Here is a 27443-nt window from a genome sequence, read left to right as displayed (position 1 = left end):
GATAGTGTGTTGCAAAGTTTCTCCAGGGTGACCTCAAGGAGAAAGAATGTTACCTGTGCATTGAGGCGAGAAAACATAGCTTTCAGTGGTGCAGGTTGGCTCGACTGCCTGTTACATTGAATCATCACCCTCCTGGAATTCAGGACTTTTGGTTTCGAAGGAGTTTTGCAATACAAGGCATATTGTTCCAGAAAAGGCCTACATGTACGTGGAGTGACTAGATCTTAAATCAGTTTCAAGGTTTGAATCTGTTGAGGAATTCAATTGGATCTTCTGTTTTCCATATATTAATACATTTCTGCGTTCTTGTGTGGCCCTTTTATTCTCCTACACATTTTCAGAAAAGGAGTGTATCATGCAGAAAGATTTGTCTGCCAGAGGCACTTGGAATGTGTTAATCTTAAGTATTAGACGCAGCCGGCGTGGTCTGAGCCACACTGGAAAAGCTTCAGAGGAGTAGCTAGAAAATTAAGATACCCCCCACTTTGAACTGACGCTCTTATGGCACCAAGTGAGCAAAGCAAGTGAGCCAATCCCTTCCTAGAAGAGATCCCTTGTCTCTTCGGTCCAAGCATCTATGCATTCATCCTTTCATTCTTCCACCCACCCACAAATATATACTTTTTCACCTTTACATTGTGTCACCCATTATTAGTTTCATATATTGGTCAATTTTTCTACATCCCATCCATCCATGCTGCCATTCATCCATCTATCCATCCACTCTGCCATCCATCCATCTCTCCTTTCTTCCATCGTTCCGTCTACCTTTCTTACATCCTTCCAATTATCCATTTACTCTGCCATCCCATCCGCCTTGCCTTCCATCCATCCACTCTGCCATCCATCTATTCTGTCATCCATCCTTCCACTCTTCCTCCATCCATACACTCTGCCATCCATCCACTCCACTTTCCATCCATTCACCCACCCATCCATTCTGCCATCAATCATCCATACAGCCTCTCCCATCCATTTACTAATCTTTTCACCTACTCAACTTCCAGTCCTTACTCTGCCATCCTTTCACTTGTCCATCCACCTAATCATCCCTTTACTCTGCCATCATTTCATCTGTCCATCCATTCACCTATCCATCAATCCCTTTATTCTGCCATCCTTTCATCCATCCACCTATCAATGCGCTCACCCCTTCACCCACTCTACCAACTCATTCATCCACCCACTCACCTGTCATATTTACTTCCTTCCACACGTCTCCTCTCATTCACTATTCCTCCCCCTTGTCTATTAACTCATCTTTCGTTCACCCGTTTTTCTGCTGGCTCTTCAGGTTGTGCTAAATTCCATTACAACATTAATTATGAGCTTCGTCTGCGAGTTGCAGAAAGGAGAGGTCTTTAAAGAATCCCACTCCCGCTCTAGCTGCTAAAGCGGGGGTTCACGATGCCCTTGACCGATCTAGTATTTACGTATTACAGGAACAGTACATACAAGCTATTTAAGTCACAAGACATCTGTGGGCAGATGTACGACCCTAAATTGCATGCGCAAACGGGTTTGTGACTCGTTTGCGCATGCAAAATAGACCATTGCCATGTACAATTCCTAAATAGTAAGTTATAATTTATTTGCGACTTGCTAATTAGGAATTGCGAGTCGCTATTAGGAAGGAGCGTTCCCTTCCTAATAGCAACCGCAAAGCAATGTATGAATTTTTGTGACCGCGATTGCGGTCGCAAAACACTTGCAAACAGAGGGTGGTAATACAGTCACAATTTAGAAGGCCTCCACTTTGTGACTGTCTCTAAAAATATTTTTTACGGGCAGCATTGGCTCTAGGGACCACTACCTGCCCTTAAAAATGAAACGAAAAAGTTTCATATATTATTTTTTTAATGCATTTAAAAAAAAAACCTGCTTTATTGAAAAGCAGTCCCAGACATCGTGGTCTGCTGAACCCAGCAGGCCACCATCCCTGGGAGTGCCTGCCATTCCCAATGGGCTCGCAAATTGCAAGAGCCTCATTAATATTCATGAGTCTCACAATTTGCGACCACATTGAGAATCGGAAACTGTGTTAAACACACAGTTGTACATGCCAAAAAGGGCCTCCAAATTGTAAGTCGCAAATGAGTCACAATTTGTGAGGCGCTATTTTGCATGTCTTACATCTGGCCCCTCATGCGTTTAATGACATGAGGCATATTTCCCAGTATAATTGGTATTTTCTGCTTTTAGGTTTCTAGAAGAAGGGGATATCGAGAGTGCTGAAATACAAAAACAAAGAATTGAACAGCAGCAAAGAGAAAGACGAAAAGAATTAGAGGAAAATAACTTGGAGCACCAAGCTCGATTTTTTAGGTAAGATTCTTCCCATGGTGAATTACATTTGTGCTTTCATCACTTATACAGAAGCTGCGAAGATTTATATATATATATATATATATATATATATATATATATATATATATATATATATATATATATATAACATTTTAATAACATTGTAGTACTTTTTATCACCGGTTGCACTCAAAGGGCTTTGCCTAATGTGCTACAAAGCAGCATGTTAATAACTTATTTTGGTTGCATGGTTATTTTTATCCGTAGAACAATACATATGAAAACAGCATACAACATGGTCTTTTTTGTATTGTGTGAGCACAGTCTTTTGTAGAGACATGGCATAATAGATGTTGCCACCTTTTGACAAAGGCTTTAAATGAGAGCACACAACGTAGAGCATTTTGTTGGGGTGGGGCAGTTCTTGGATGCATCATTCTATTTGTATACTAAGCACGTAGGTATTCTTGGTGTGATAGACGGTATTGTAGGGTGAAGTGGGATGCTGGTCGGAACAAAGTGCCTCTTTGGTATCCGTGCACAAAGCAATGCTACAGAGCATTGAAACAAATCTTTTGCTCGAATGGAGGAGTGCAGTCCCTCCATGCGAGTACATGGAGTCCTACAGTACCCTTTGAAGTGTGCCGATTGCAGAGGGTCATCATTGCAGGGGAAGTAAACTCATCACAGGGGTATGTTGGCAGTGCACTGGTGCATATAAATAGAGCAGCTCCCCCAACTCATGCTGTAAATGTATGTATTGAGTGTTCCCAAAGAGCAGAACGTACACACCTGTGTGCTAGATTTTCACCGACTTTTGAAAGTGGCAGATTGCACATTTTTAAAGAAGAATGCAATGTTTTTGTTCACTTACGAGGCAGATTCAGCTAAAAACGCATCAACATCTGTTTAGCAGGCTGACCAGAAACATTGCCTATTGCTTTGCCATAACACTGGAAACCATCTGACAGCCCCGTCTCTCATGTCTGCAAAAGAGCTTGGGTAGCCCCAGGTTGTCCATTGTTTGTTTGGCAAATGCTGATTGTTTGAGGATAGCCAATCAGAATTACAGTTACTACAGCTAGTTTAGCAGTGCTGCCGTCAACGAATATGTGACGTTTTTCCGCACACAAATATCCCGCATACCATCGCTCTGCAAAAATGAATCCGATTATCCGCAAATACTATCAATCTGCAAATTAAGACAACGCAAACTTTTACAACGTATATGCCTTTACCACGCATGCCTTTACAACGCAAAGGCATGCATGTTAAAGGTACACTCATTGTAAGAGTTTTAAAGGTAAGTGAGTACCCTGCAAAAAACACTAACCTACACTACACAAACACTACCCTACACTACACCAACACCAAAACACTACCCACTACCCTACACTACCTTACACTACCTTACACTACACTAACACTACCCTAAACCACTACCTACACTACAAACACTACCCTACACTACACCAACACTACCCTAAACCCTAAAACACTACCCTACATTATACATACATACACTACCCTACACTACACAAACACTACCATAAACCCTAAAAAACTACCCTATACTACAAAGACTACCCTACACTACACCCACACCACAACCCTAAACCCTAAAACACTACCCTACACTACACCTACACTACACATACACTACCCTACACAAACACGACCCTAAAACCTAAAACCTAAAACACTACCCCCTGCATGACCTTACACTACACAAACACTACAACACTACCCTAAACCCTAAAACACTACCCCCTGCATGACCCTACACTACACAAACACTACAACACTACCCTAAAACACTATCCCCCGCATGACCCTACACTACACAAACACTACAACACTACCCTAAAACACTACCCCCAGCATGACACTACACTACACAAACACTACAACACTCCCCTAAACCCTAAAACACTACCCCCAGCATGACCCTAACCTACACAAACACAACACCACTTCCCTAAAACACTACCACCAGCATGACACTACACTATACAAACACTACACTACCCTAAACCCTAAAACACTACCCCCGCATGACCCTACACTACAAAAACACTACAACACTACCCTAAACCACTACCCACAGTATGACACTACACTACACAAACACTACACCACTACCCTAAACCCTAAAACACTACCCCCGCATGACCCTACACTACACAAACACTACAACACTACCCTAAACCACTACCCACAGTATGACCCTACACTACACAAACACTACAACACTACCCTAAACCCTAAAACACTACCCCCAGCATGACCCTACACTACACAAACACTACAACACTACCCTAAACCCTAAAACACTACCCCCAGCATGACCCTACACTACACAAACACTACAACATTACCCTAAACCCTATAACACTACCCCCAGCATGACCCTACACTACACAAACACTACAACACAACACTACCCTAAACCCTAAAACACTACCCCCAGCATGACCCTACACTTCACAACCATCACAACTCTACACTACACTAGCACTACACTACACTACCCAATCACTACCCCAGCACGACACCCCACCCCTAAAAAATTAACCCAAACCCCCTTACCTCTCTTGTCGTCGTGGTTCCACACTCCTCCTAGTTCCATCTTCTTAAAGTCTATTATTTTTTCACAACGCATGTACATTTACCATACATGTCTTTACAACGTAATTCGTTATAAAGGCCTGCGTGGTAAATGCACATGCGTTGTGAAAAAATGCGGAGTGATGGTATGCGAGGTCAATGACCATGCGGAGTAATGGTATGCGGACTAAAAGTCCACTGAAAAAAAGATGCGGAGTAACCTTGCCCTACCGCCGTCAACCAATCGGAAAGAGTCTCTGTGGTTAATCCCGTATAATCAGCTGCTGAGAACCTTCGGCATTGTCCTTTTCCTGCCCACGTATCCGTTCATGGCTGATATTTATCTAATGTTTTGTAAAACGCTGTGAGATACCGCATGTCTGTTCAGGACTGTTGTTCTCAGTGCTAGGTTAGCGAAACAACAACACAGAAAAGGCAGATTTGCCCTGAGATTCCATCCACGTACTGTTGTAGCGCTTTTCTTCTTGCAAATTCCGGGCGCATCAAAATTCACAACTGAACCGAGGCTAGTCATAAGATCAATTAATTTAAATAAAGTGAAGCACCTTAGACTCCACATGGAGGACAGAGTGGTTACGTTTTCAAACCGTAACAGTTTATTAAAGATTAAACGTTTTTACAAATCCAAATAAATGAATCAGTATCAATAAATGAATGCATTTAGTAATTAAGAAGTTAAAATCAGTCAAATTCAGATACATGAGAGGATACATTGGTACAAATTTGTCTTGAAAGAAAAGGTTAAACAAATCCGTTCTCCCATAAGAGGAGCACACTGCTCTAAGTTGTCTGAAAGTGGACAAAAGCATGACTAAAATATGGCTGAGCTGCATTATATACTCTGCACTAGTGTAAATCACCCAGTTCTAACATTTGATACGCCTGCACATGGTTTCCATAAAACTCACCAATCCGGTTAAGGCACACAGAAATAATCTAAGCTCATTATTCTCTCAGAACCGTTCACAATAAGGCTTGGCTAAACGTCCTTCAACCATATAATTATCTGCAACATAACAAAATACATCCGACCAGCCTATACTCTGCAGGTGCACTGTATTAGCTTGTTAATACATTGCATAGTGATCACCTAAAAGAAAACATTTTCCGTGAGAAATAAAACAAGCATTGGCATAGCCAATAGGTCTCGCTTTGAGACCTTATAATTATTTAGTTATGCAACAGTTGATGTTGTTGCACCAAGGATATTGTGCTGGATAACTAAAAACGTATAAAGTCCCAAAGGCGAGACCTATTGGCTATGCCGATGCTTGTTATGAACGTCGACAGCCGGGTCCCACAGTGAATTCAGTCTACTAGTGCTTACGCACACGTACTGCGTTGGGATCCTCTGTCCTGATTTGTTCCGTTTGTTGCCAGCCTCACCACATGCATAGGTCCCTCGTCGCCAATATTGAAAGAACCTCAACTCCAAGAGAACTGTTTCAATTTCTTTATTAAGTATCCAGGAAAAGAGACCCCAACTACAGTAAAGGACAACCAGCTCTCGTCTCGCAATTGACTCTCATATTATTACAGTGAAACAGTGCTACATACAGGCCACCACATCATCACATGGCAAAAGAACCGGATTTATTTAACATTTATTTATTTTATTTAAACATTTGTAAAGCGCAACGAAGGCCCTTGGGCATCTCGGCGCTGTTATCTGCTAAATTCAGCCCTAAAGGAGGATCTACTTATTGGTCAAATAACCAAGTTTTGAGTTGTTTCCGAAAGGACCACAAAGAGGGACTGTTCTTTATATCAGGTTACAATTCCACGTACCACAACTTTCCTATTCTGCTACTACCCCAAGTCAACCCCAACTTGTGAAGTAATAAATAAGCTTTCACCACAAATGCCATCCCTCGCGACTCCCTTTACAACGCTTGGAGGGCCCAAACTCAAAATGTTATGCTTAGCGTGCGGCTTGGCAAGGTTTGAAAGCTACAGGAATTCAAGACCGCCACTTCCATCTCGTTAGCGGGCAACATTTCACTTTTCGGAACTGTTGTGGTGTTTACGGTAAGGCAGAGTAATACAATGAACTCTTTGGAAAGCCAAAACTAAACTCTACATCAAAGAAGGGTTATGGTAGGAATGTTCATCCAGCATAAGGAAACGCAACCCCAATATCCACGAAATCATGCCGCTTTTCATGCGCCCTAAATTCTCACTGCTGGTAGGTGCATCACACTGGTTTTAATGCACTCCACAGGAGGAGTGTAAATGCCACTAGCAACAGAATCACTAAACGATCTCAGTGTGGGGTTGTGCGTGATGTACGGGTATTACCTAACACTGGCCATGATCTAAATTCAGAAATGCCCATATGTTACTTAGGTATGTTTCCCTTTTTCCCACCACCCTCACCTCTTCTGTATTTCCTTCTTCAAACCGGTCAAGTCGCCTTGTTGACTCTTTTCAGTCATGTGATCTGTTATTTTCTGCTCCTACTTCCTGGCCTGGGATGTCATAAATGGTGTAGTTATTTGACAAGCACAATAAACACAAAAAGAGGGCAAACTTAATCGCCATTTTGGTACGGGAGTAACACCACATGTTGCCGCTTGCACACCGTTGGTAACAGATTATTGATGACTGCTAGACGGAGCAACTCGACTTATGCAGCATAAAGTGGTACATTTTGTGATCCTGCTACCTTTTTGTTTTGTCATTTTTACATGTTAACTAACACTCTGCAAATGTTTCGCCTCAACAGTATTTGTCTGACACCCAGAAATCGCAACAAGCAACGGAAGGACAGTGACTATAGGGTTGCCACCTTAACAAGAGAGGACTATGCAGCCCAATTGTTGTTGTTTTGAAAGTCTGCAAAAGCAGGATGTGATACGAACAAGCATTTGCAAAGGCAATCGGTCTGGGCAATAGCCGAGTTCATCGCTTTTGGCGTTATCAATCAGTGACTTAATCTGTGTAGAGATGCCCCTAGAGGCATTTTTTGGCAGCAGCAGGGTTACAATGATATGCAGGATGCTACAAAAAAACAAGTGTGCGTGCCTCGCTCTAAAAGTGGGAGGGTTGGGGGAGTGCGGCCGACAGCACACAAAGCGTTTCCCTTTCGGGAGCGAGCCAGGAGCACCATGTGTCTGTAAGTTAATTACAAACATATGGTATCAAGCTCGCTACCGCAAGGGAATCGCCAAACATGCATGCGTTGTCCTTGAAGGCAATGGAACGCGTGCACGTTTTTGGGACAAAAACCGAAGCGATAGCTTAAGGTCTTTTTCCTCTGCAGCGCATGCGCGTTGCGTAGGCGAGACCGAAAAAGGACACATCACATTTGTAAATGAGGAGTCTGCTTCTCCTAAAATAAATAAATTCACATTCTATGCAGATGGATGTAACCAACCGTTAGCCATTTTAAACACAGGCCTACGTTAGCTATGGTCATTTTCAACGTGAATAAAACAAAATGAATACATTTAATGTTGATATAATAAAAAACATTTAATAACAGCCTCATCAGCCTTTCCTCGTGTGATTCTGGGAGTCAAAAACTATCACACTCACTTTGCTTTTCAATTCTCTTCTTATAAAACTTTTATCAGTTTTTTCGGCTTGCCTCTAGATTCCTCTAGATCTATCAATCATCATACATTTTACTCTGTAGATCTTCAACCTCCACATCAATGCGCTTTCGTTTTCTTCCCGTCGATGCATCTTGACCTACCAATTAGTAACTTAACTCCCCTTATAAACTGAAATAGGCATAGCACATAAATAATGGCAATTAGCATCAGGGTTAGTATCTTAATTAGTATTCCATTTCCAATATCACTAAACCAGTACTCAATTTCAGAAAATGCCTCCCTATTGCTTTCCAGGCACCTGTCTTCTTTAACGCCTTCAATTCACTAGAAATCTCTGACATTTTAGTTACAACTGTTCTAAAACGTTCACTCCTACCTTACATCCAAGGCCTATGAACCTGTTTTTTTTGTCTCATGAAACATAACGTTCCCTTCTTTTGAAAATTAAAGTTTAGTTCTTTCATAATTTCTTCTTCCTTTCCCCAACCCACCTTTACGACTTTCTTTAACCTCCTCTCTATCACAGTACTCGTTTAGTCCAATTCCTATATAAAGTCCTTCTCCCCACTACTCAGTTTACATATACCTCTAGCATTAAGAAAATTATGCACATTATTTGGTGTGATAAACCTTAAATAATGACCCCATCTCTCTACTGACTTGACTCCAGCATGTGGATTAACATTTGAAACCTAGGCATATCATCTAAAAGCAAATCAAAGTCAGAAAAATAATTTTCAAAGCGACCTCCTTGATATAATAAACTCATGGCTAAGCTGCATGTAAGTGCATAGGTCAGCAGTAAGCGGTGTTACATCATATGAGCTGTTGTATAAACTTTAGAATACTCTTGTAGCAACTTAAAAAATAAATTTGCTGGGAAATTTAGCTCTGAACTATCTTCATATTAAATCTATGTTATTCTAAATAGACTTAGTCAGGTTTAGCTTCTGTTGAAGCATGCTCAACATAAGAATTAAAACTCCCTAGTAAACCAATCATTAGTATGACTACGGCAGATGCTGCTATTATGAACAATTTACATCTTTTTGGTGTACTGCACACCCTAGTTTCTCCCAAGTCAGATCAAAAAGAAAGAGGAAAAAAAGTCAGAATTCCACTTGTTGCTTATAGTGTACAAATCAGCAAAACATTCAATGTATTTTTAATTTAAATAGGTTAGTTCAATTGACTTCAGATCTAGAACCTTACCATCCACAGCTGGACACTCTAAAAGGGACAACAATCCAACTCTGCTACTGGAACCTATCAATCAATCAATCAATCAATCAATCAATCAATCAAAGACATTTATAGAGCGCACTACTTACCCGTAGGGTCTCAAGGCGCTGGGGGGAGGGGGGTGCCGTTACTGCTCGAACAGCCAGGTCTTCAGCTTCTTCCTGAAGGAGAGGTGGTCTTGGGTCAGGCGCAGGTCGGTCGGGAGGGAGTTCCAGGTCTTGGCGGCCAGGTAGGAGAAGGACCTTCCTCCTGTTGTCGCTCTTCGGATGCGGGGGACGGCGACGAGGGCGTGGTTGGCTGATCGGAGGTGGCGTTTGGGAGCGTAGAAGTTGATTCTGTTGTTGAGGTAGCTCGGGCCTTGGTCGTGTAGGGCTTTGTGTGCGTGGGTGAGGAGGCGGAAGGTGATTCTTTTGTTGACGGGGAGCCAATGCAAGTCTCTCAGATGTCCGGAGATGTGGCTGGTTCGTGGGATGTCGAGGATGAGTCTGGCTGAGGCGTTCTGGATCCGCTGGAGTCTCTTCTGGAGCTTGGCGGTGGTACCGGCGTAGAGGGCGTTGCCGTAGTCCAGTCGGCTGGTGACGAGGGCCTGGGTGACGGTCTTCCTGGTCTCGGTGGGGATCCACCAGAAGATCTTCCGTAGCATGCGTAGGATGTTGAAGCATGCCGAGGAGACGTTGTTGACTTGCCTGGTCATGGAGAGGGAGGAGTCCAGGATGAAGCCCAGGTTGCGTGCGTGGTCTGTCGGTTTGGGTGCGGTGCCCAGGGCTGGAGGCCACCAGGAGTCGTCCCTGGCGGAGGGGGAAGAGCCCAGGATGAGGACCTCCGTCTTGTCTGAGTTCAGTTTCAGGCGGCTGGTCGTCATCCACTCGGCTACCTCTTTCATCCCTTCGTGCAGGTTGGCTCTGGCGGCGGCGGGGTCGTTGGTCAGGGAGAGGATCAGCTGGGTGTCGTTGGCGTAGGAGATTATGTTCAGGTTGTGTTGGCGTGCGATGGCCGCGAGGGGGCTCATGTAGACGTTGAAGAGGGTGGGGCTCAGCGAGGATCCTTGAGGGACGCCGCAGATGACTTCGGTGGCCTCTGACTTGTACGGTGGTAGGCGGACTCTCTGTGTTCTTCCGTCGAGGAAGGAGATGATCCATTCCAGAGCCTTCTCCTGGATTCCGACGTTGCTGAGGGGCTGTACTAGGGTGCGGTGGCAGACAGTGTCGAATGCCGCGGAGAGGTCTAGGAGGATGAGGGCCGCTGTTTCTCCGTTGTCCATCAGGGCTCGGATGTCATCGGTGGCGGCGATGAGGGCGGTCTCGGTGCTGTGGTTGGCTCGGAAGCCAGACTGTGAGGGGTCGAGGGATCCATTCGTCTCAAGGAAGGCGGCCAGCTGCTTGTTGACGGTCTTCTCGATGACCTATGGACCTAGTGTCTTCAGTGAATACTACGAGTACAAAACACGAAACATCAGGGTAGGACATTTGCCACTTGAATTCAGTCAATCAAAAATATCAATTAATCTTTGTTGTGGTTGCACTGTTCATGAAGGTTTTTTAAAAATACTCTGATAATTGTCAGTCTCATGTGTTCTCAGATCGGGCTTGCTTTCAGCAAAGTCTACTTAGGGGCCGAACACCTTTGACTAGGCACTCTGTCATTTTAATCTTCTGAATTCTGGTTGCTCACTGTCACTATCATTTTGTTCGTTTGGCTCTGATTCTTCTCTGATAGTTTCTGTGATGCATTTCTCTGACACACCACGACTCTACGGGCCAAAGTACTTACACATTTTTCCAGCTCAGGGTGCACAATTTTTATTTCAGTTGCTTGGTGCACTGTGGTTACCTTTGGCTCATTCACCACAGACTGTGCCCTTGTATCGACTTCACTTTGAGACTATTGTGTGTAGTCTTCTCCTACGTCTGAACATCTGTTCTGTGCTTGAGTTTGACTATGCAAATCAATGGTTGTTGTCACCACTTCTTCGGCAGCTTCTCTCACTCTTGGTGTGGGAGGCATGAATCCAGTTCAGCAGATTCCCACACTTCACAGTGGGGTTCGTCACAAGGATGACCTGGGAAGGGGCTCAAAAGTGTGGTTCCGGGCAGGTCTTTCTGACATGTTTCTTTACCAGGATCCAGTCTCCTAGGATAAGGTTGTGACACTGTTCTTACCTTAGAAGTGGGGTTGCCTAGTAACCCTGGTGAGAGATAAAAAGCACCACATCAGTCAATCTCATGCAGTAGTCAAGAATCTTATCATTCTTTATATTTGGAAGCACAGCTGCTGGCATGAAAAAAGTCTCATTTCTCTCTCCATCAGAGTTTCGTGGAGGGAGAGTCAGGTCCTCTGATTAGCAGTGATTCAGAGGCTCATCAGAACCAGGGGAAGGGTGTTCGGAGAAGCAGATGCGCACATCTTGGTTAGTTGAAATTTTAGCATCCCATTGACTTGTTTCACCCCTCCGGATGCCTCTGGAAATTGTACTAACATCTTGCCCTACATGGATGAGACTGTGAATATATCTTGCCATAGTAGACAACATATCATCTGGCAACACAGGTTTTTCACCTCAATCACTTCAGTCATCTGTGTGGAGGTTACATTGCACAAATAGGAGGCTTCCACAAAACCTTCTACTGTACTTACAGCATAAGCTGTTTTCAGAATTCCTCTCCCATCTCTTAAGCAAGAGCCACCCACAAACAAGGTAAAATCAGACTCTTCCAAGGGGACATCTCTAATGTCAGGTCTTGTCCTAGTACACAATTCTGTAAATTCTTGACAGTCATGGTCGACCCCATCAGTATCTGCAGTACTTTCTGGAAATAGCAAAATAGTAGCAGGGTTCAGTACATTGCAATGCTCTAAAGAAATTGTCTCTGCAGCTAAAATCAGTTGTTCAAATTTAGTCCGTTGTCTGTCATGTGCTACATCAGAGTACAGCAAACGTTCAACTGAATGTACCAGTAAAATAAGAGTAGCCGGTCACAATGCCTTCTCACTGCTGCTTATTGACACTTACTGGGGTCACCGCTTTTAGCCATCCAGAAAGCGCTGCGGCTGTTGGATCAAGTGTGGCAGAGAAATAAGCCACAGGCTGTTTTGCTTCACTATGAGTCTGTGTCATCACAGACAATGCACACCTGTCATGCTTGTAACAGCAGAGAACACAATCTTTGTTGCAATCAGGCATTCATAGTGCTTGTGCATGACAATGGTTCTCTCCAAGCTCTAAGAAGGCACTCATGCATTTGTTTTCCTAGGGAAGTGGATCAGCCTCACCTTTCTGTGTAAGTCTCTGTAGAGGTTTTGCCTCTAGGCAAAAGTTGGGAATTCTGACTACAGTAAACCTCCATTTAGAGGAACATCCTGAATGCTCTGTGTCTTTTGGGGGTTCATTCTCAAGTTTACAGAGATATGCTATTGGGGCATGTACCTAACTCCTTTCTCAGTGTGATTTTCCAAGTACAGATCCTCCCTCTAACAGTACTATAATTTTGCAAGGGACACTTTGGGTCTGTTCTCGGTCAAATAGGTCAGTGAAGTAATGGTGTCTTGATTGCATGCATCTTGCATTATCAACACAATTAAAAGTTGTTGATGTACTGGACCAGAACTGAGTTCCATGGGAACTCCAAAATCTCTAGGTTTTCTTCGACATCTGTTTGAAGATAGAGGAGATCTCTATATTCCCCTCTGGGACTCAGCACCATGCCAGTTTTCCTAAAATTGACTATCCGAAGAACTGACTATTGTTATGAAAAGGGATCGAAAATATTGTTTGGCACAGATCAATGAAAGAAAACCACTCTGCATCACATGGGATTTGGAAAGTATCATGGCAGATTTCGGTACCATGGAACAACAATTTGATTCACCTTTCTTAGGTCCTGAACTTTCCTATACTTTTTGTTTTGTTTCTGCAAATCCATCACAGGTGAGTTATAGGGACTCCCTAATATTTCTTTCAAGGTGACTTGCTATAATATTGATTCAATTACAGGCGTAAATGCAGCCACTGCCTCAGGTCTGAGATTGTATTGGGGCATTCGGGTATTCAAAATGGTTCAACATTCTAAATCAGACCACTGTCTTTGCCTGTAAAATCCCAAACTTCCTCTTTCACCAAATTTCTTTAATCTGGAGGTAAGTCTTCTCTTACTAGGACTGGGAACAATGCAATTGCTGTTTCTCCTGATTTTAACTTATTGTGTATCTAGAGCTCCAAACCATCCGGTGTGCAATACACCACACAACTTGATTTACAGAGTAAATCCCTACCGACAGATTGCCTGGACTTGAGTTGCATATTACAAACTGATGGTCTTCTTCAAGGGGCCCTATTTTTACAGGGATGTTAGATGAAACAGTTTTCATACCCTATTTCTTGGAATTGCCTACAACTTTGCCTTTTTTCTTTTTTGGGGGGAACGGGGGAGGTGTTAGGCTTGAAACCACTATTGTTCAGTAGAGCGGGTAGGTCTAGTATAGATTAAAAATCATACTCGGTGGCCATGTGGCCTTTTCCTCTTTATCTGTGTATGGCTTTCTCTGTCCTACCTCTAGAACGGCAGCAAGCATGCATTTCTCACATGACATTCTATACCAGCAAGAAAACACAACTTGCAAATAAAATCAGCATACAGGGCCGGCTTTATCGCTGGTGGCACCCGGTGCGGCAATCATTTTTGGTGCCCCTGCACCCAATGACCGCCACCTCAGATTCTCTCACTACCATCGGGCAAAAGTGCAGCTCATCTCTCCAATCATTAGCTGTTTCTAAACACAGCACCCCCGCCTCAGGTCGGCACCCAGTGCGGCTGTACCAGTCGCACTGCCCTAAAGCCGGCCCTGCCAGCATAGGTCGCCGGTATTGTGAAGGGGTGGAGCGGAGGGGAGTGGGGGATGCCCACTAAAGAAAAAAATATAAAATTACACTTACCTGCTCTGACGGCCACCACATTCCTCCCGATCCTCGCCTCTCTGACGTCCAGGAACTGCTTCACACTGCGTAGACTCCCAGGTTCCAATACCAGGGCTGCTCACTTGCTAGGAATGCTATTCCCAGCATGCGAGCCGCGCTGGGACTGGTCTGAGCGCCTCTGTTCGGCGCTCAAATTTGGACTGGGAGCCTGTGTTGGTTTCTCCACCCAGCTGTACAACACATCTAGGTGGAGAAAGTGAACATGACTGTTTGGTCAGCCCCAGAGGGCTGGCCAAACCGCCTTGCCCACTTGCCAGTGCCCATCACTCCCTCCTCAGGATGAATGGCCCGCCCCTCCCTCGAGCCTCGCCTGTAGCACAACAAATAAAATTATACTAAAAATGTTTTATTATTTGATTTTTGTTGGCGGCCTCTACTGGCTTTCAGCAGGGGGGCAACGCTCCTCCGCCATAATGGAGAAGCCGCAAATTTCCTTCAAAAACCTTAAGTTGCTCAGATTGTATTATCACCAAATCGAGACAGCAGTCAATCTGGCTGGTGCAGCTGGGGGTAATGCAAAATAATGCTATCCACCTCCTAAATCAGTAATCATTTAAAGGAGATTGTGCCTTGTTTCTTACCTGTCCATGCTTAGCACTTTCTTTCACTTTGGCTAGCAAACTCACCCAAGTTCTTCTAAAAGAGTAATGTAGATAGAAGACCTTGCATATGCCCAGACATCTTGATCAAGGCAAAACAGTAGGAGCATCTTGTGGCCTAAACTATCAAAACTTAGATCCACAAACACAATATACCTTGTATGTATTACAAGGTGCTTTAACACAACCAGTAGGAACACCTTCAGTCTGTTCTAGTTTCCGCATCATCAAAGATGGTGTTAAAAATTATCCTAATGGGGGGCGTGGCCAAGATGGCGTCGGAGTAGGACGCTTCCTCGAGCCTCTCCGACGCCGGACCTGCTTAGCTTCGTATAGCGGGGTCCCAGGACGAGCTGCTGGTGCCATTTGGTCGGAGGGGGCTGCCGATCCCTGGCGGCGTGCTCCGGTGCCATCGGCGGGGGAAATTGGAGCCTCCGGTGGCCGACAGAGAGGGTCCGAGTTGCGGCCTGTGAGGCGGTGGCCTTGCGTACTCAGGAGGCCGGCCGGGGACTGAGCGGATCCTGGTCCTGAGCGAGGACGCCGGACGCTGGTGTACCCCCGTCGTTCTGGGGGAGTGAAGAGCTGGACTCGCCGGCGGCGCCGCAGGCAACAGAAGCGGCCCAGCGGAGGAGTCAGCTGTGCATGCGGGCGGCTGGAGGCCCGCCGGAGCTCGTCGGCTCGGAGCGGAGCTGGGACCTGTGCTGCAGCGGCCTTGTGTGATCTGGGGCCGACCCGGATGGAGCGGCGTTTGTCCAGCGGGGGAGCGTGTGTGCTGCTGGCCCCATCGTCACCAGCGGTGAGGATAGGCGTGCCTGGCCTGCGGAGGGGCTAGCCGCGGGGCGGAGCAGGGCCGGAGCCGGCATAACTAGCCGTTGCGGCTGGGAGACACGGTGCCTGCGTGAGCCGGGCCCGGGGGGGGGGGCTACCGGCTGGAGGAACCTGCGTGACGCTGCTCCTGCGCCGTGGAGCGCAGGGTGAATCGAAGCAGCTGGTGGCGAGTCAATAGCTGTGGCAATGCATTGAGTGCTGTACGGGACAATCACTCTGCTTCTGTTCTGTGGCGGGCCCTAGCTCCGGGTCTGGGGTGGATCTACCCTGCAGCGTCCCGGGGGCTTCATTAGCGTGGTTGCGCCTTGGCCTGAATACTGGTTCCCCTGAGAGGCGGTGGATCTGAGACTGGGATGGCATGGAGACCGGCTTGAGGGGAGCTGACACTGCCAACCGCCCGAGAGGTGGATTCATTTGGCAAGCACGCACGTGGTGCCATTTTGGAGTGGCCTTGCGTACCGGCGCTTGAAGGCCCGGCCCTACTTGCCTCTGGAACGGGCTGCTACCTGGGGAGCTTGCCACGGAGCGGTCACACGCGTTCTGTGGACTGGGCACAGATTTCCGGGTGAGGGCCTTACCACCCATTATCTGCCTGTTGGATTGGAGAGAGCCTCGGGTGCACGCAGCACTAGCCGGCTCGTGGTCGCCCTGGGGAAGGGGAGGCCGCATCGCTGAAGGGACGAGCCGGAGCGGAGAGTCGCCTGCCTGAGATCTATCCCCCGGTTGCGGCCGCAACGGAGTCTGGTGAGAGGAGTGCCGCAGCTGCTCACGACAATGTCCTCCTCGCAGCGCAGGGGGAAAATGCTGAAGGATGGGTCCTCTAAATCGTCGCAGCAGCCGGCGTCACCGGGTGCCAGCGGATCCTCGAAGCAGTCGGACGACGAAGAGCCTGCAACTAAAGCGTTCATGACGGAGCTCTTCGCCTCCATTAAGGATGACATCTCCGAACTCCGTACGCAGTTGGCCTCGGACCTTCGGGAGGTGCGGAGGGACGTAGATGGGATTGGTGAAAGGGTGGCGACGCTGGAGGACCACGACCTGAGCATGGTGAATGATGTGCACCAGCTCCAACAGGACATCATTCGCCTCACAGAACAGAATTTGGATCTGCAGACCCACGCGGAGGATTTGGAGAACCGCTCTAGGAGAAATAATATTCGTATCAAGGCGGTGCTGTGGGACGGTGAAGCGGGGGACCTGCGTGGGTATGTTCAGGCCTTGTTTATCCAGATTCTGGAGGATGAAGAGGTGCATGACATTCAGATGGACAGAGTGCATAGAGTGGGGTTGCCCAGGCGGGGCGGGGGTCTGCCCCCGGATATCCTCGTGTGTGTGCATGACTTTCAGATGAAGGAAAGGATTTTGAGGAAAGCTAGAACCATCACCTCATTACAATTTAGAGACCACCGCCCGCAGCTATACCAAGACCTGGCGGCGACGACGTTGCAGAAGCGGAGGGACTTCCGGCCTGTGACCGCCTTCCTCCCGGAGCGTGGGGTTTCCTACTCATGGGGCCATCCCTTCCGAATTATATTTCGCTGGGAAAATAGGCTGAGGCAGATCAATTCCATGCAGGCGGCGAAGGATCTTCTGGGCATCGAGGATGCGGAACCTTCTCAGGATGCACGCGGCTCGCCATTCCGGAGGCGGCGTCGCTCTTCTTCCTGGCACAGAGTGGGCCCATCACCGGAGCGGCGTCGACCGGATCCTACGGCTAGTGTGCAGGAGAGGGGAGCCGCGGTGGCTTAGGTGGCCTCCGTCACTATGGCAGACTCCCAGACAAGCTCTGGGGCGGCGTGACCCCGGTACATTTGATTGGCGTCGGAGGGGCTCTTGGCCTGAGGTCCCCGGGGTATGATGGTTCTTTTGGAGGAGACACCCCGGACCTTGGACCTGGGGGTTGTCAGGTCGACACCCCAGCCCCGATTCCAGACCAGTAGGGATCTTCCGAACTGTGACCTGCTGGAACTGATGACTACGAGGTTCAGGTTCAGTGCCTTGTGTTGTGTGATGTTGTTTCTCTGTTTCTTGGGGGTAGGGGGGGTGGTTCTGGGGCTGGGGGACAGGTTGGGGGGGTTGGGGCTCAGGGGGGGGGGGTGAAGGGGGGCCGGTGGTGGCGATCGTTGGCTGTGTGTGTGGGGTGCTGCATGTGGGGGTGGGCGTGTGCTTTGCAATTCATTCCTGGAATTCTGCATCTGAGGGTCGTACTTGGCTTGCATTTCGTAGTGGTGGGCGGGCTGGTGGTGGGGAGAGGGGTGAGATGGGTGGTTGGGGATGGAAGTGGGGTTGGCAGCAGGGGGCTGGATGGGCCTCCGGGTGGAGTGGTGAGACCCCATCCTCGGCTATTTCTGTCATGGTGCGGGGGGTGTTCCTTGATTTCCTATGACTATTAGTATAGGCACCTGGAACGTGAAGGGGCTCAATTCCCCACAGAAGCGGCAGAAAGTGTGGAAGTACCTGGCGGACCACCACCTGGATGTGGTTGGGCTTCAGGAAACTCACCTGGCCAGGAAAGATGAGCTTAGGCTCCGGCATCGACACTTTCCTCTTATATACAGGGCGTCCGCTTCTACTAAGCACAGGGGGGTGGCTCTAATGTTTCGGGCGTCCCTCCACTTTCAACCGGGGGGGGGTGAACGGGGATAAGGAGGGGCGATGGCTGATGGTGAAGGGATTGCTGTATGGCCGTATGTGCACATTTGTGGTGGTGTATGTGCCCAATGCTTCGCAGAACGGCTTTTTGCAGACTTTGTTGGAGAAAGTGGGGGGGTTCGTGGAAGGCCAGCTGTTCCTGATGGGAGACTTCAATATGGTGTGGGATAAAGTGCTGGATAGCTCGGGCTCGCAAAGGTCCGGGGCGGGGGTATTTTCCACGGAGACGCAGCAGCGGGTGGGGGAACTGGGGCTGATTGATAGTTGGCGTTTCCTTTATCCCCAGTCTAGGGACTACACCTATTTCTCCCATGTTCATTTGTCTTATTCTCGAATTGATCATGTGTTCATAAGCCAAGCACTTCGGGGGGACGCCCAGGTATCCAGCATCTTCCCACTCTCAGTGTCGGACCACAGCTTGGTTGTGCTAGGGTTGCACTGGTCGATGGGGGGGGACGGGTGGAAGAAATGGTATTTCCCCGAGGATTTGACTCGGGATGACGTTGCATGTAAGGATCTGAGGAGGGCCATTCAGGACTTCTTGGAGCTTAACCCGCCTTCGGACACCTCGGTGTATACCACTTGGGATGCCTGCAAGGCCTCACTGCGGGGAACCTGCTTAAGCCTTAATGCTAATCTTAATAGGCAACGGAGGAGGGAACGTGAGGCTCTTGAGTCTGAACTGGCGGCGCTGGAACAGGCTCATAAAGCCAATCCGTCTCGGGCGACCCTGCGACCTTTGACTGCGGTCCAAGGGAAGCTCCGGGCTCACTACAATAACAGGGCGGAATTTACGCTCCTGCGGCTGAGGAGGACTTCCTACTCGATGGGGAACAAGGTGGGGAAGCACTTGGCGAGACAGCTTCGAGATAAACGGGAGCGTGAATATGTAGGAGGGATTAAGGATGAGGCAGGACGGGACCAGCATAGAGATGGGGACAAGGCTGCTGTCTTTAGCCGCTTCTATGCTGCTCTATATGGAGGGGAGGACCTGGATCGGGCAGCCCAATCCGCTTTCCTAGCTAACCTCCTTATACCCCAAGTCTCCAGGGAATGGAATGAGCTCCTCAAGGCCCCTATTTCGGGGGAGGAGGTGATGGACGCTATAAAAGCTCTAAAGCTCCACAAGGCCCTGGGCCCTGACTGGTACACGGCCTCGTTTTATAAGTCATTTGCGGGAGAGCTCTGCGACTTTTTGGTTACCCTCTTCAACTCCATGGCTGCGGAGGGGAGGACCTCGGGTTCAATGGCCGAGGCTTTGGTCACCATTCTCCCCAAGCCGGGGAAGGACCCCACCCAGTGCGCCTCCTACCGTCCAATAGCGCTCCTTAACCTGGATGCCAAACTGTACTCCTCGATTCTTGCAAAGCGGCTCCAGGATCTGATGCCGGCCATTATCCACCCAGACCAGTCTGGGTTTATCAAGGGGCGGCAAACCCATGACAATCTGCGACGGGTGATGCATTTGATCGAAAAGGCCGACCGGTTTCGCTTACCTGCCGTATTGGTGGGACTGGACGCGGAGAAGGCTTTCGACCGTGTTGACTGGGGTTTTTTGAATTTAACACTGGAGGCATTTGGGTTCTCCCCCCACTTTGTGCGAATGGTCCGGGCTAATTATGATCGGCCTGTGTCTAGGGTGTTGGTTAACGGGCATAGATCTGACTGCTTCCCCCACTCCCGCGGCACACGGCAGGGGTGCCCACTTTCCCCGCTCCTCTTCGCGCTCAGCATAGAGCCTCTGGCGCTTGCGATTAGGGAGAGGGAACAGATTACCGGCCTTCCCTTCACCGGCGAACAGCATAAGATTTCTCTGTTCGCGGATGATGTTCTCTTGTCATTAGGGGATCCGGCCCGCTCGCTGCCTCATGTTCATGAGGTTCTCTCTGAGTTCGAGAAAGTTGCGGGATTTAAGGTTAACATGGATAAATCGTACATTTTGAATTTGACACTGCCGTCTGACGAAGTAGATCGTGTGCGATCTCTTACGTCTCTCTCGTGGGCATCCTCCTCCTTCCTCTATCTGGGTATTAGGTTAACCCCCACCCTGGGTGGGCTGTTTGCTGCTAACTTCCCTCCTGCACTAGCGGCGGTCCGTGGGGAGCTGGAGAAGTGGAAGCCGAAATGTATCTCTTGGCTCGGTCGCATTCACGCGATCAAGATGGTGCTGCTGCCCAAATTCTTGTATCTTTTCCAAGCTCTTCCCATACCTGTGGAGATGGATTTCTTCCGGCGCTTGAAGACCCTGATGTTGAAATTTGTATGGCAGGGAGGCCGGGCGCGGCTTTCGTTCGCTGTACTTCGACGACCGCGGGGGGAGTGGGTTTCCCCGACATGCACCTATGCTACAAGGCTGCGCAACTGAGGGTGCTGGTGGAATGGTCACAGCCCCTCTCGGAGAAACATTGGCTACATATGGAACGTAGTGTAGCTGGGAGGTCCATTTGGGACTTGGTCTGGAAGCCTAAGGCTGATCGGCCTAAGAATGCCTATATATGCACTCCCACTAGCACAGTCCTGAAAGTCTGGGACACGGTCAGTAGCGATGAACGCTGGACCACCTTTCCATCACCGTTTACCCCTATCCACAGGAATCCGTCCTTTCCGCCGGCAGAGCGTGATGGACCGTTTACGCTTTGGAGTGAGGGGGGCTGTAGGGTACTTACTCACCTGTTCCATGGGGCGGATCCACTTAACTTTCACAATTGCATGAGGGACTATGGGGTCCCGCCCACTGAACGGTTCCATCATATTCCACTCATGCACTGGGCTACTACGTCGGAAGTGCGAGATGCGGCCACGAGACAGCTGACGTCCTTCGAGGCGTTTATCACCCGTACCTCTTGTATGAAAGGGACGATCTCCTTCCTGTATAGATTGCTCTTGGACACTGTTATATTCCCAAGGCCCCGTTATATGGAACACTGGGAGGCTTGTCTTGGAAGGGACATCTCGAGAGCTGAATGGGAGGGGTTATGGCGCGATATCAATGCACATAACCATTCAATTGATCTTAGGGAGGCTCATTTGAAACTTATGTATGACTGGTACCTCTACCCGTCCAAGTTGCACCGCATATTCCCATCGTCTTCTGACAGGTGCTGGCGGGGATGCGGCGTATTGGGGGATTTCCGCCATATATGGTGGGACTGTCCGTCCATTAAGCCTTTCTGGTCGGAGATACTGGCTCAAGTCAAGGAGGTGGTTGGGTACCCGATCCCGGAGTCCATGGATTATGTCCTGTTGGGACTTCGTGACCCAATGCTGGAGCACCAAACTAGAGCCGACAAACGGATTATCTGGCTGTGCTTGGGAGCGGCTAAATTGACTCTGGCAGCGGCGTGGAAGAAGCCGACGGCCCCGGCGACCTCATTGTGGCATGCGCGGTTGTGGCGATTACTGAGTTTGGAGAGGGTGTCTGATATATTTCTGGGTAACTTTAGGAATTTCTTGTTTAAGTGGGGCCCCTTGGTCAGGTTCCTTTCCCGGGGCCTTCCGTCGGCAGTATGTCCTTCAGCTCTGCGAGCGCTACACTTATTTCAGATCTGATTACAGGGGTGTGTGCTTTCCGGTGTGAGTGTGCAGTTGGTCGCCACCACGGGTGGGGGGGTTTGGTTGGGGACTGTTGCTTTCTTTCGTTTGTGCGACACCCGGCAGTTGGTAGCGGTCTATAGGGGACTCCGGGACTCCGGTGCTGATGCATATCTGGATGGTGGCTTGTCCTCTCGAATACTGCCTCATGTGGCGATCTGGCGTCTGGTGGACTGAGCTTTGGCCTAGACTGTTCCACTGTTACGTCTGGACACTGGCTTTGCAGTAACTTTGCAGCTTATCCCTCTTGCATTCCGGTGGTCTGTTGGGAGGGCCTCCCCGGAGTCCCCTCTGTGGGACTTATTGCTTTCTGTCGCTGTGTCTAATTGTTGTTTTTTTCTCTGATTCTGAAAATCAATAAATACTACTTTGACAAAAAAAAAAATTATCCTAATGTCGGAGCCTATGTTTCAGCCAGTTAACATGCTACAGAGGAGTCTCAAGCGTGAGCTCTATCCAGCCCACCTCATTAAGGATCTCCAAGTGATAAGAGCAACTATGATGATCTCAGGGAGAGTGCGTTAGACGGGGTTCTCATACAGTAGCTCCATAATTGCCCCGGTTCAGCCTAGCCATTTCCAGATGGTAGGCAGGGTCATGCCACCCCCATCCCTCAGCCAGTAATTCATCACCAGGATCTGCACAGCCCAACAGTAAAGGCGGATGTCTGCCTACCCATACCTCCATCATACAGGGACTATACACGTTTGTCAAAGGTCAGCCGGGGACGTCAGTGCTGCGAGAGGAAGGCACAGATCTTCTTTGATAAATCTTTGAACCAAGACTGAGAGATGAACAGGCTAACGTCCTGGAGCATAGGCAGCTGCTTTGACAGTACAATCATTTTAAAGAGGACTACTCTGCCCAGGACGATGAGTGGCAATTAGGCCTATCTGGTAAGGTTGACTGTAGTCTTGAGCATCAAAGGTCTCAAGTTCAAAAGCTAGGTTATGTGAGGTTCTAGAGCAATATGAATTCCAAGTTACTAGAAGCTTAGTCTACGGCCTGGCAATATCGATTGCCTGTCTGTTGCTTCTCTGTCGCCTTTAAGGGATTTGGCCCAGTTGATTAAGTCCAGAGGCATCCCCTGAATGGTTAACATCTGGGTCAATCGATGTCCCGTGAAGGAGGGCCATGATGGAAACAAGAGAATATCATCTGTGTACAGGGCAATTGGGTCCTAGTTGCTACCTTCCCAGCCAAATCCTCAAACCTGTGCATCACCGCAAACCCACACCAAAGGGCTGTATAGCAAGAGCAGAGAGAAGGGGGGGACATGGGGCAACAATGTCTTGTGCCTCTGCCAATTGGGAAGGGAGGAGAGAGTGCACCATTACCTCAGAAATTCAGCCCAAGTCCTATTCTTTTTAATACATAATGGAGAAACGATTAGTCCATGAATGCCTTCTTGAAATCTGTTAGTATAAGAGAACTAGGTTCTGTCAACACCTCTGTGAGGGCTATCGCCATATGACTCTGCGAATACACTGCATGTACTACTGTGAGACATAAAGCCACTATGGTCTGGATTTCCCAAATGTGGCATGAGGTGAAGTAGGCCATTTTCTAGGACTTTTGCATAGATTTTGAATTCCAGGCTGGTGAGGCCATGGATGCAGGCCGGCCCAGTTTTTGAAGCACCACAGTGGTAGCCAGGACCATTTCAAATAGGACTTGGGTGTTTTTTTTCAGTGTCCCCGCACGTGAGCTTTTCAGTGCTTATGACTATTGATGAGTTTTCTTTGAGCCTCCTAGGGACACGTCCCCTGGATGAGAATAAGTAGTGTTTGGAAGTGATGGTAGTACTCCAGCAGCTAGCCATCATAGCTGCTAGATTTAAGTTAATCCCTTTAAGGGCCTCCCCAATCCCTTCCTTAGTGATGCCTTTCCGCTAGTTTGGGTGCAGTAATTTCAGGGGAAGGTCCTGCACAAGTGGGTCAGAGGCTGCGTATACAATTCGGTAATAATCTGCGAATGTCCCTGCTGTGTCTGTTGCATGCCACACTCAACATTTAGGTGTGGGACAAATCGCTAGGTCATGTCTCGGGTGGCTAACCAGTATAGCAATTTGCTCAAGTTTAGCCCCTGTGAGGGGTGGCCGAATCTTGAACCCTGACGCCTATCTCGTGTCGCCCTCTCTGAGATGCAAGCAGAACAATGGTGAGATGGAGAAGCGAAAGCAACCAAATGGTTAAACCTTTCCCCCTGGACTCTTCTGTGCAGGCCAACAACAAGCCGTCCCAACAAGAGAGCCAATCAGCAGTCCCGGATGACCCAAAAAAGGAGGGCCCACAGAAAGAACGGGCGCTTCTGAACAGCGTCAAGCGAGGAAGTTGTGAGAACCCGGAAGACACCATGTCAAGACGCCAAAAAGGAACCCAGATGACGGAAGCGGAGGAAGACTGGGAGGCATAGGACAGCCCCCAGAGCGGAGATGGTGATACCGAAGGTGTCACTCCCAAAGAATGGAGCAAAGAATGGTGGATGCCCCCAGGAGCATCCTGTGAGCTGCCACAACTCTAGACAGTTGCAGCTTCGGCAGTGAGTGACCAGGGAGGGGGAGGGGGAGGAGGGATAGGGGAGCGGCACTCTGGTTGAAAGCGGGGGAGAAGGGGGAGGGTAGAAAGGGAGCACCATGAAGGCACTAACATCGCTCCTCTGCGCAACACCAATAATTTTCCTGCATTGTTGCCGGAACATCATCTTTTCCTCACCTCTGAGGCACCCTTCTATCCCACCAATTTCATCTTCCTCTCCCTCTATATCTTGCGTGATGCACTGACCTGAAATTATTGTAGGATCAGCAAAGAAACCAAACAAGAATGGGCAAACTATGCCAAACTAATAGGATTGCCAGCCTGGACCTACCATATAGTGTATGATCCATATATTTGGGCCTAAATAAGAAGCTAGTGATTTTTGTTGTTGTTTGTTTTTGTTTTGTTAGATATCTCATGTCATCCACACTAAAAGAGAGTTCTGTTTCACTTCTTTTTCTGGTGTGGTGGAGGCCTCTCACAACAAACTTAAAAGGAGTCCAATTACTTACTGCCTTCAACCTCCTTTCCTTTGAGCCTTCTAGGGAAACGTCCTTCACCTGCAGACTACCCTGTGAGAATGAAGAAGAAGAAATAAATTCATCTATTCAGCAAGAAGGAAAGGAACACAGTTAAAAAATAATTCAAACTTGTCATACTATTATACTGTTAATAAGCACTGTTCAATAAACCAGGCAAAATTGAGAACCTCATCAGGCATCCTAGATTCAGTTTCCCCCCAACCGTCCCCATTTGTACACTCATATCCAGGCTCTCCACATCGCCGAGCCTGTTAAAGATGTCCGAAGGACGCCCTAGTGATATCCAGCTTGTGCCTTACTGATTCTATCTGATGTTTTTGGTAGTCCTGTTCCAGGGACAAAACCTTGTTTTCGAAGTCAGTTATTTGGAGGCACTTCTCATGTTCTTTACCTTTTAATTAGGACCTGGAGATGCTTCAAAGAACAGCCTTCCCAGCTGTCCACAGAGTGTCTGTGGAGGCCTCAGTGCCCTTGTTGAGGTCAAGGAAGGCTTCACCTCCTCGGGCAAACGCTGTGTGATCTGCTAGGCACCAGGTGTCGATTCGCCAGATAGGGCAGATGTGCTTCTCTGGTGAGCCTAGTTGCATGTCACGGGAGAATGAGCAGATATACCACAGGGTAGTTTGTGGGATCCAGTTGTAAAAGTAAGGTTGGTGGCAGAGAGAATAAGGAAATCTATTCAAGATTATGTTTTGTGGGCAGCTGACATGTTGGTATAGGTGAGAGTGTTTGGGTGCCATTTTCGACATGCATCACATAAGCCCAGGGAGTCTGCTCATTGAGACAGCCCACTCAGGACTCCTGCCTCCTCCCCCGACCGTGGGCCCGGCTGAGTACAAGTCGGGCATCATAATGTCATTAAAGTCACCAACAATGATGGTAACCCACAAAGGAGGCAAACACAATATTTTGATTTCAGAGACTCAAAGTGTGGAGAGTAGAGGGGGGACACAAGTGCTGTGTAGGTTGTATTAGAGGGCCTTAAGGGAGCCTCCCACCACCACGTGTTTTCCAAGGAAATTTTCTCATACAGTGATGTGACCACATGGGGAAACGTCTTGTGAAGGAAAAATGCCACCCCTTTACAGCTCTGGTGTATCTGGCGTGGTACACCCTGTTGTAGCTGTAATGGGCAAGGAACTGACCCTTGGTACCCAATAAGTGGGTCTTTTGTAGGAGTAAAGCAGCTGGTGATCGTCCTCCAAGTCTGATCGGGTTTGAGTTGATGAGCCCTGACATTTCCGGTACTTTGTTCGTTTACGTCCTCTTGGGAAGCATCCCGGTTATGTTGTCATGCAGCTCCATATATGGCCCCCAGTGGGGGGGTTGATTGCACCAGAGAGACCTCTGTTGGTCTGCCCAGGTCTACACAGCCTCAGGAGTCTAAAAACTGAGGTGTAGCGATTACCCATAGCTGTAGAGGTAGAATAGGGCAATACCGCTGCAGCACTACATCTCCCAGAAAGCTCTGGGGCCTGGCAAAACGGAACACGCCCTCTGGGCGTCTATAAAAACACTCCCTTCCCATTACCGGGTGCTTGTCAATCCTTCCGGTTGCTGATCAAGTTGGAGCTAAGCTATCCGAGAGTTCTAAGGATCTGTTGGGCTGACGCTTTCCTTCCCGCTGGAGGACGCCGTGAGCAGGTGTAGGGCGGACGCTTTCTTTCCCGCTGGAGGAAGCCGTGAGCAGGAGTTGGGCGGACGCTTTCCTTCCCGCTTGAGGACGCCGCAAACCTTTTTGTTTTCCCTCGAGATCGGGGTAAGAACTATTTCTTTTAGCACGGCTGTGCTACCTTTTGTTTGTTTAGAATTCCAAAGTACCTGTAGGATCCTTGACCCTGAGGAACTATTGATCCTAACTTTGTTGTGAACCTTGCCGCCAGTAGTGATAATAACTACAGGGTGCTAGACACTGAATGCCATACGACTGCTGAATCGGGCTGTGGTGTAACAGCCTTTAGAGATAGACGTACTGGATACGGAAAACT

At 48.2% G+C, this 27443-nt stretch overlaps 1 protein-coding gene across 1 annotated transcript in view; it reads left to right on the top strand.

Annotated features, from left to right (window-relative positions):
* Positions 1-27443, top strand: part of OSBPL3 (oxysterol binding protein like 3) — a 909495-nt gene that overhangs the window by 864428 nt on the left and 17624 nt on the right. Inside the window, exon 23 of the mRNA XM_086941688.1 lies at positions 2203-2325. Within this exon, the coding sequence (XP_086797814.1) occupies positions 2203-2325 (123 nt within the window). The remainder of the gene's footprint in view (positions 1-2202; positions 2326-27443) is intronic.

Source organism: Lissotriton vulgaris, chromosome 10 (assembly GCF_964263255.1).
Source record: "Lissotriton vulgaris chromosome 10, aLisVul1.2, whole genome shotgun sequence".
In the NCBI taxonomy this organism is placed as follows: domain Eukaryota; kingdom Metazoa; phylum Chordata; class Amphibia; order Caudata; family Salamandridae; genus Lissotriton; species Lissotriton vulgaris.
The sequence above is the reverse complement of the archived record's forward strand: the minus strand, read 5'-3'. Positions and strand labels throughout refer to the sequence as shown.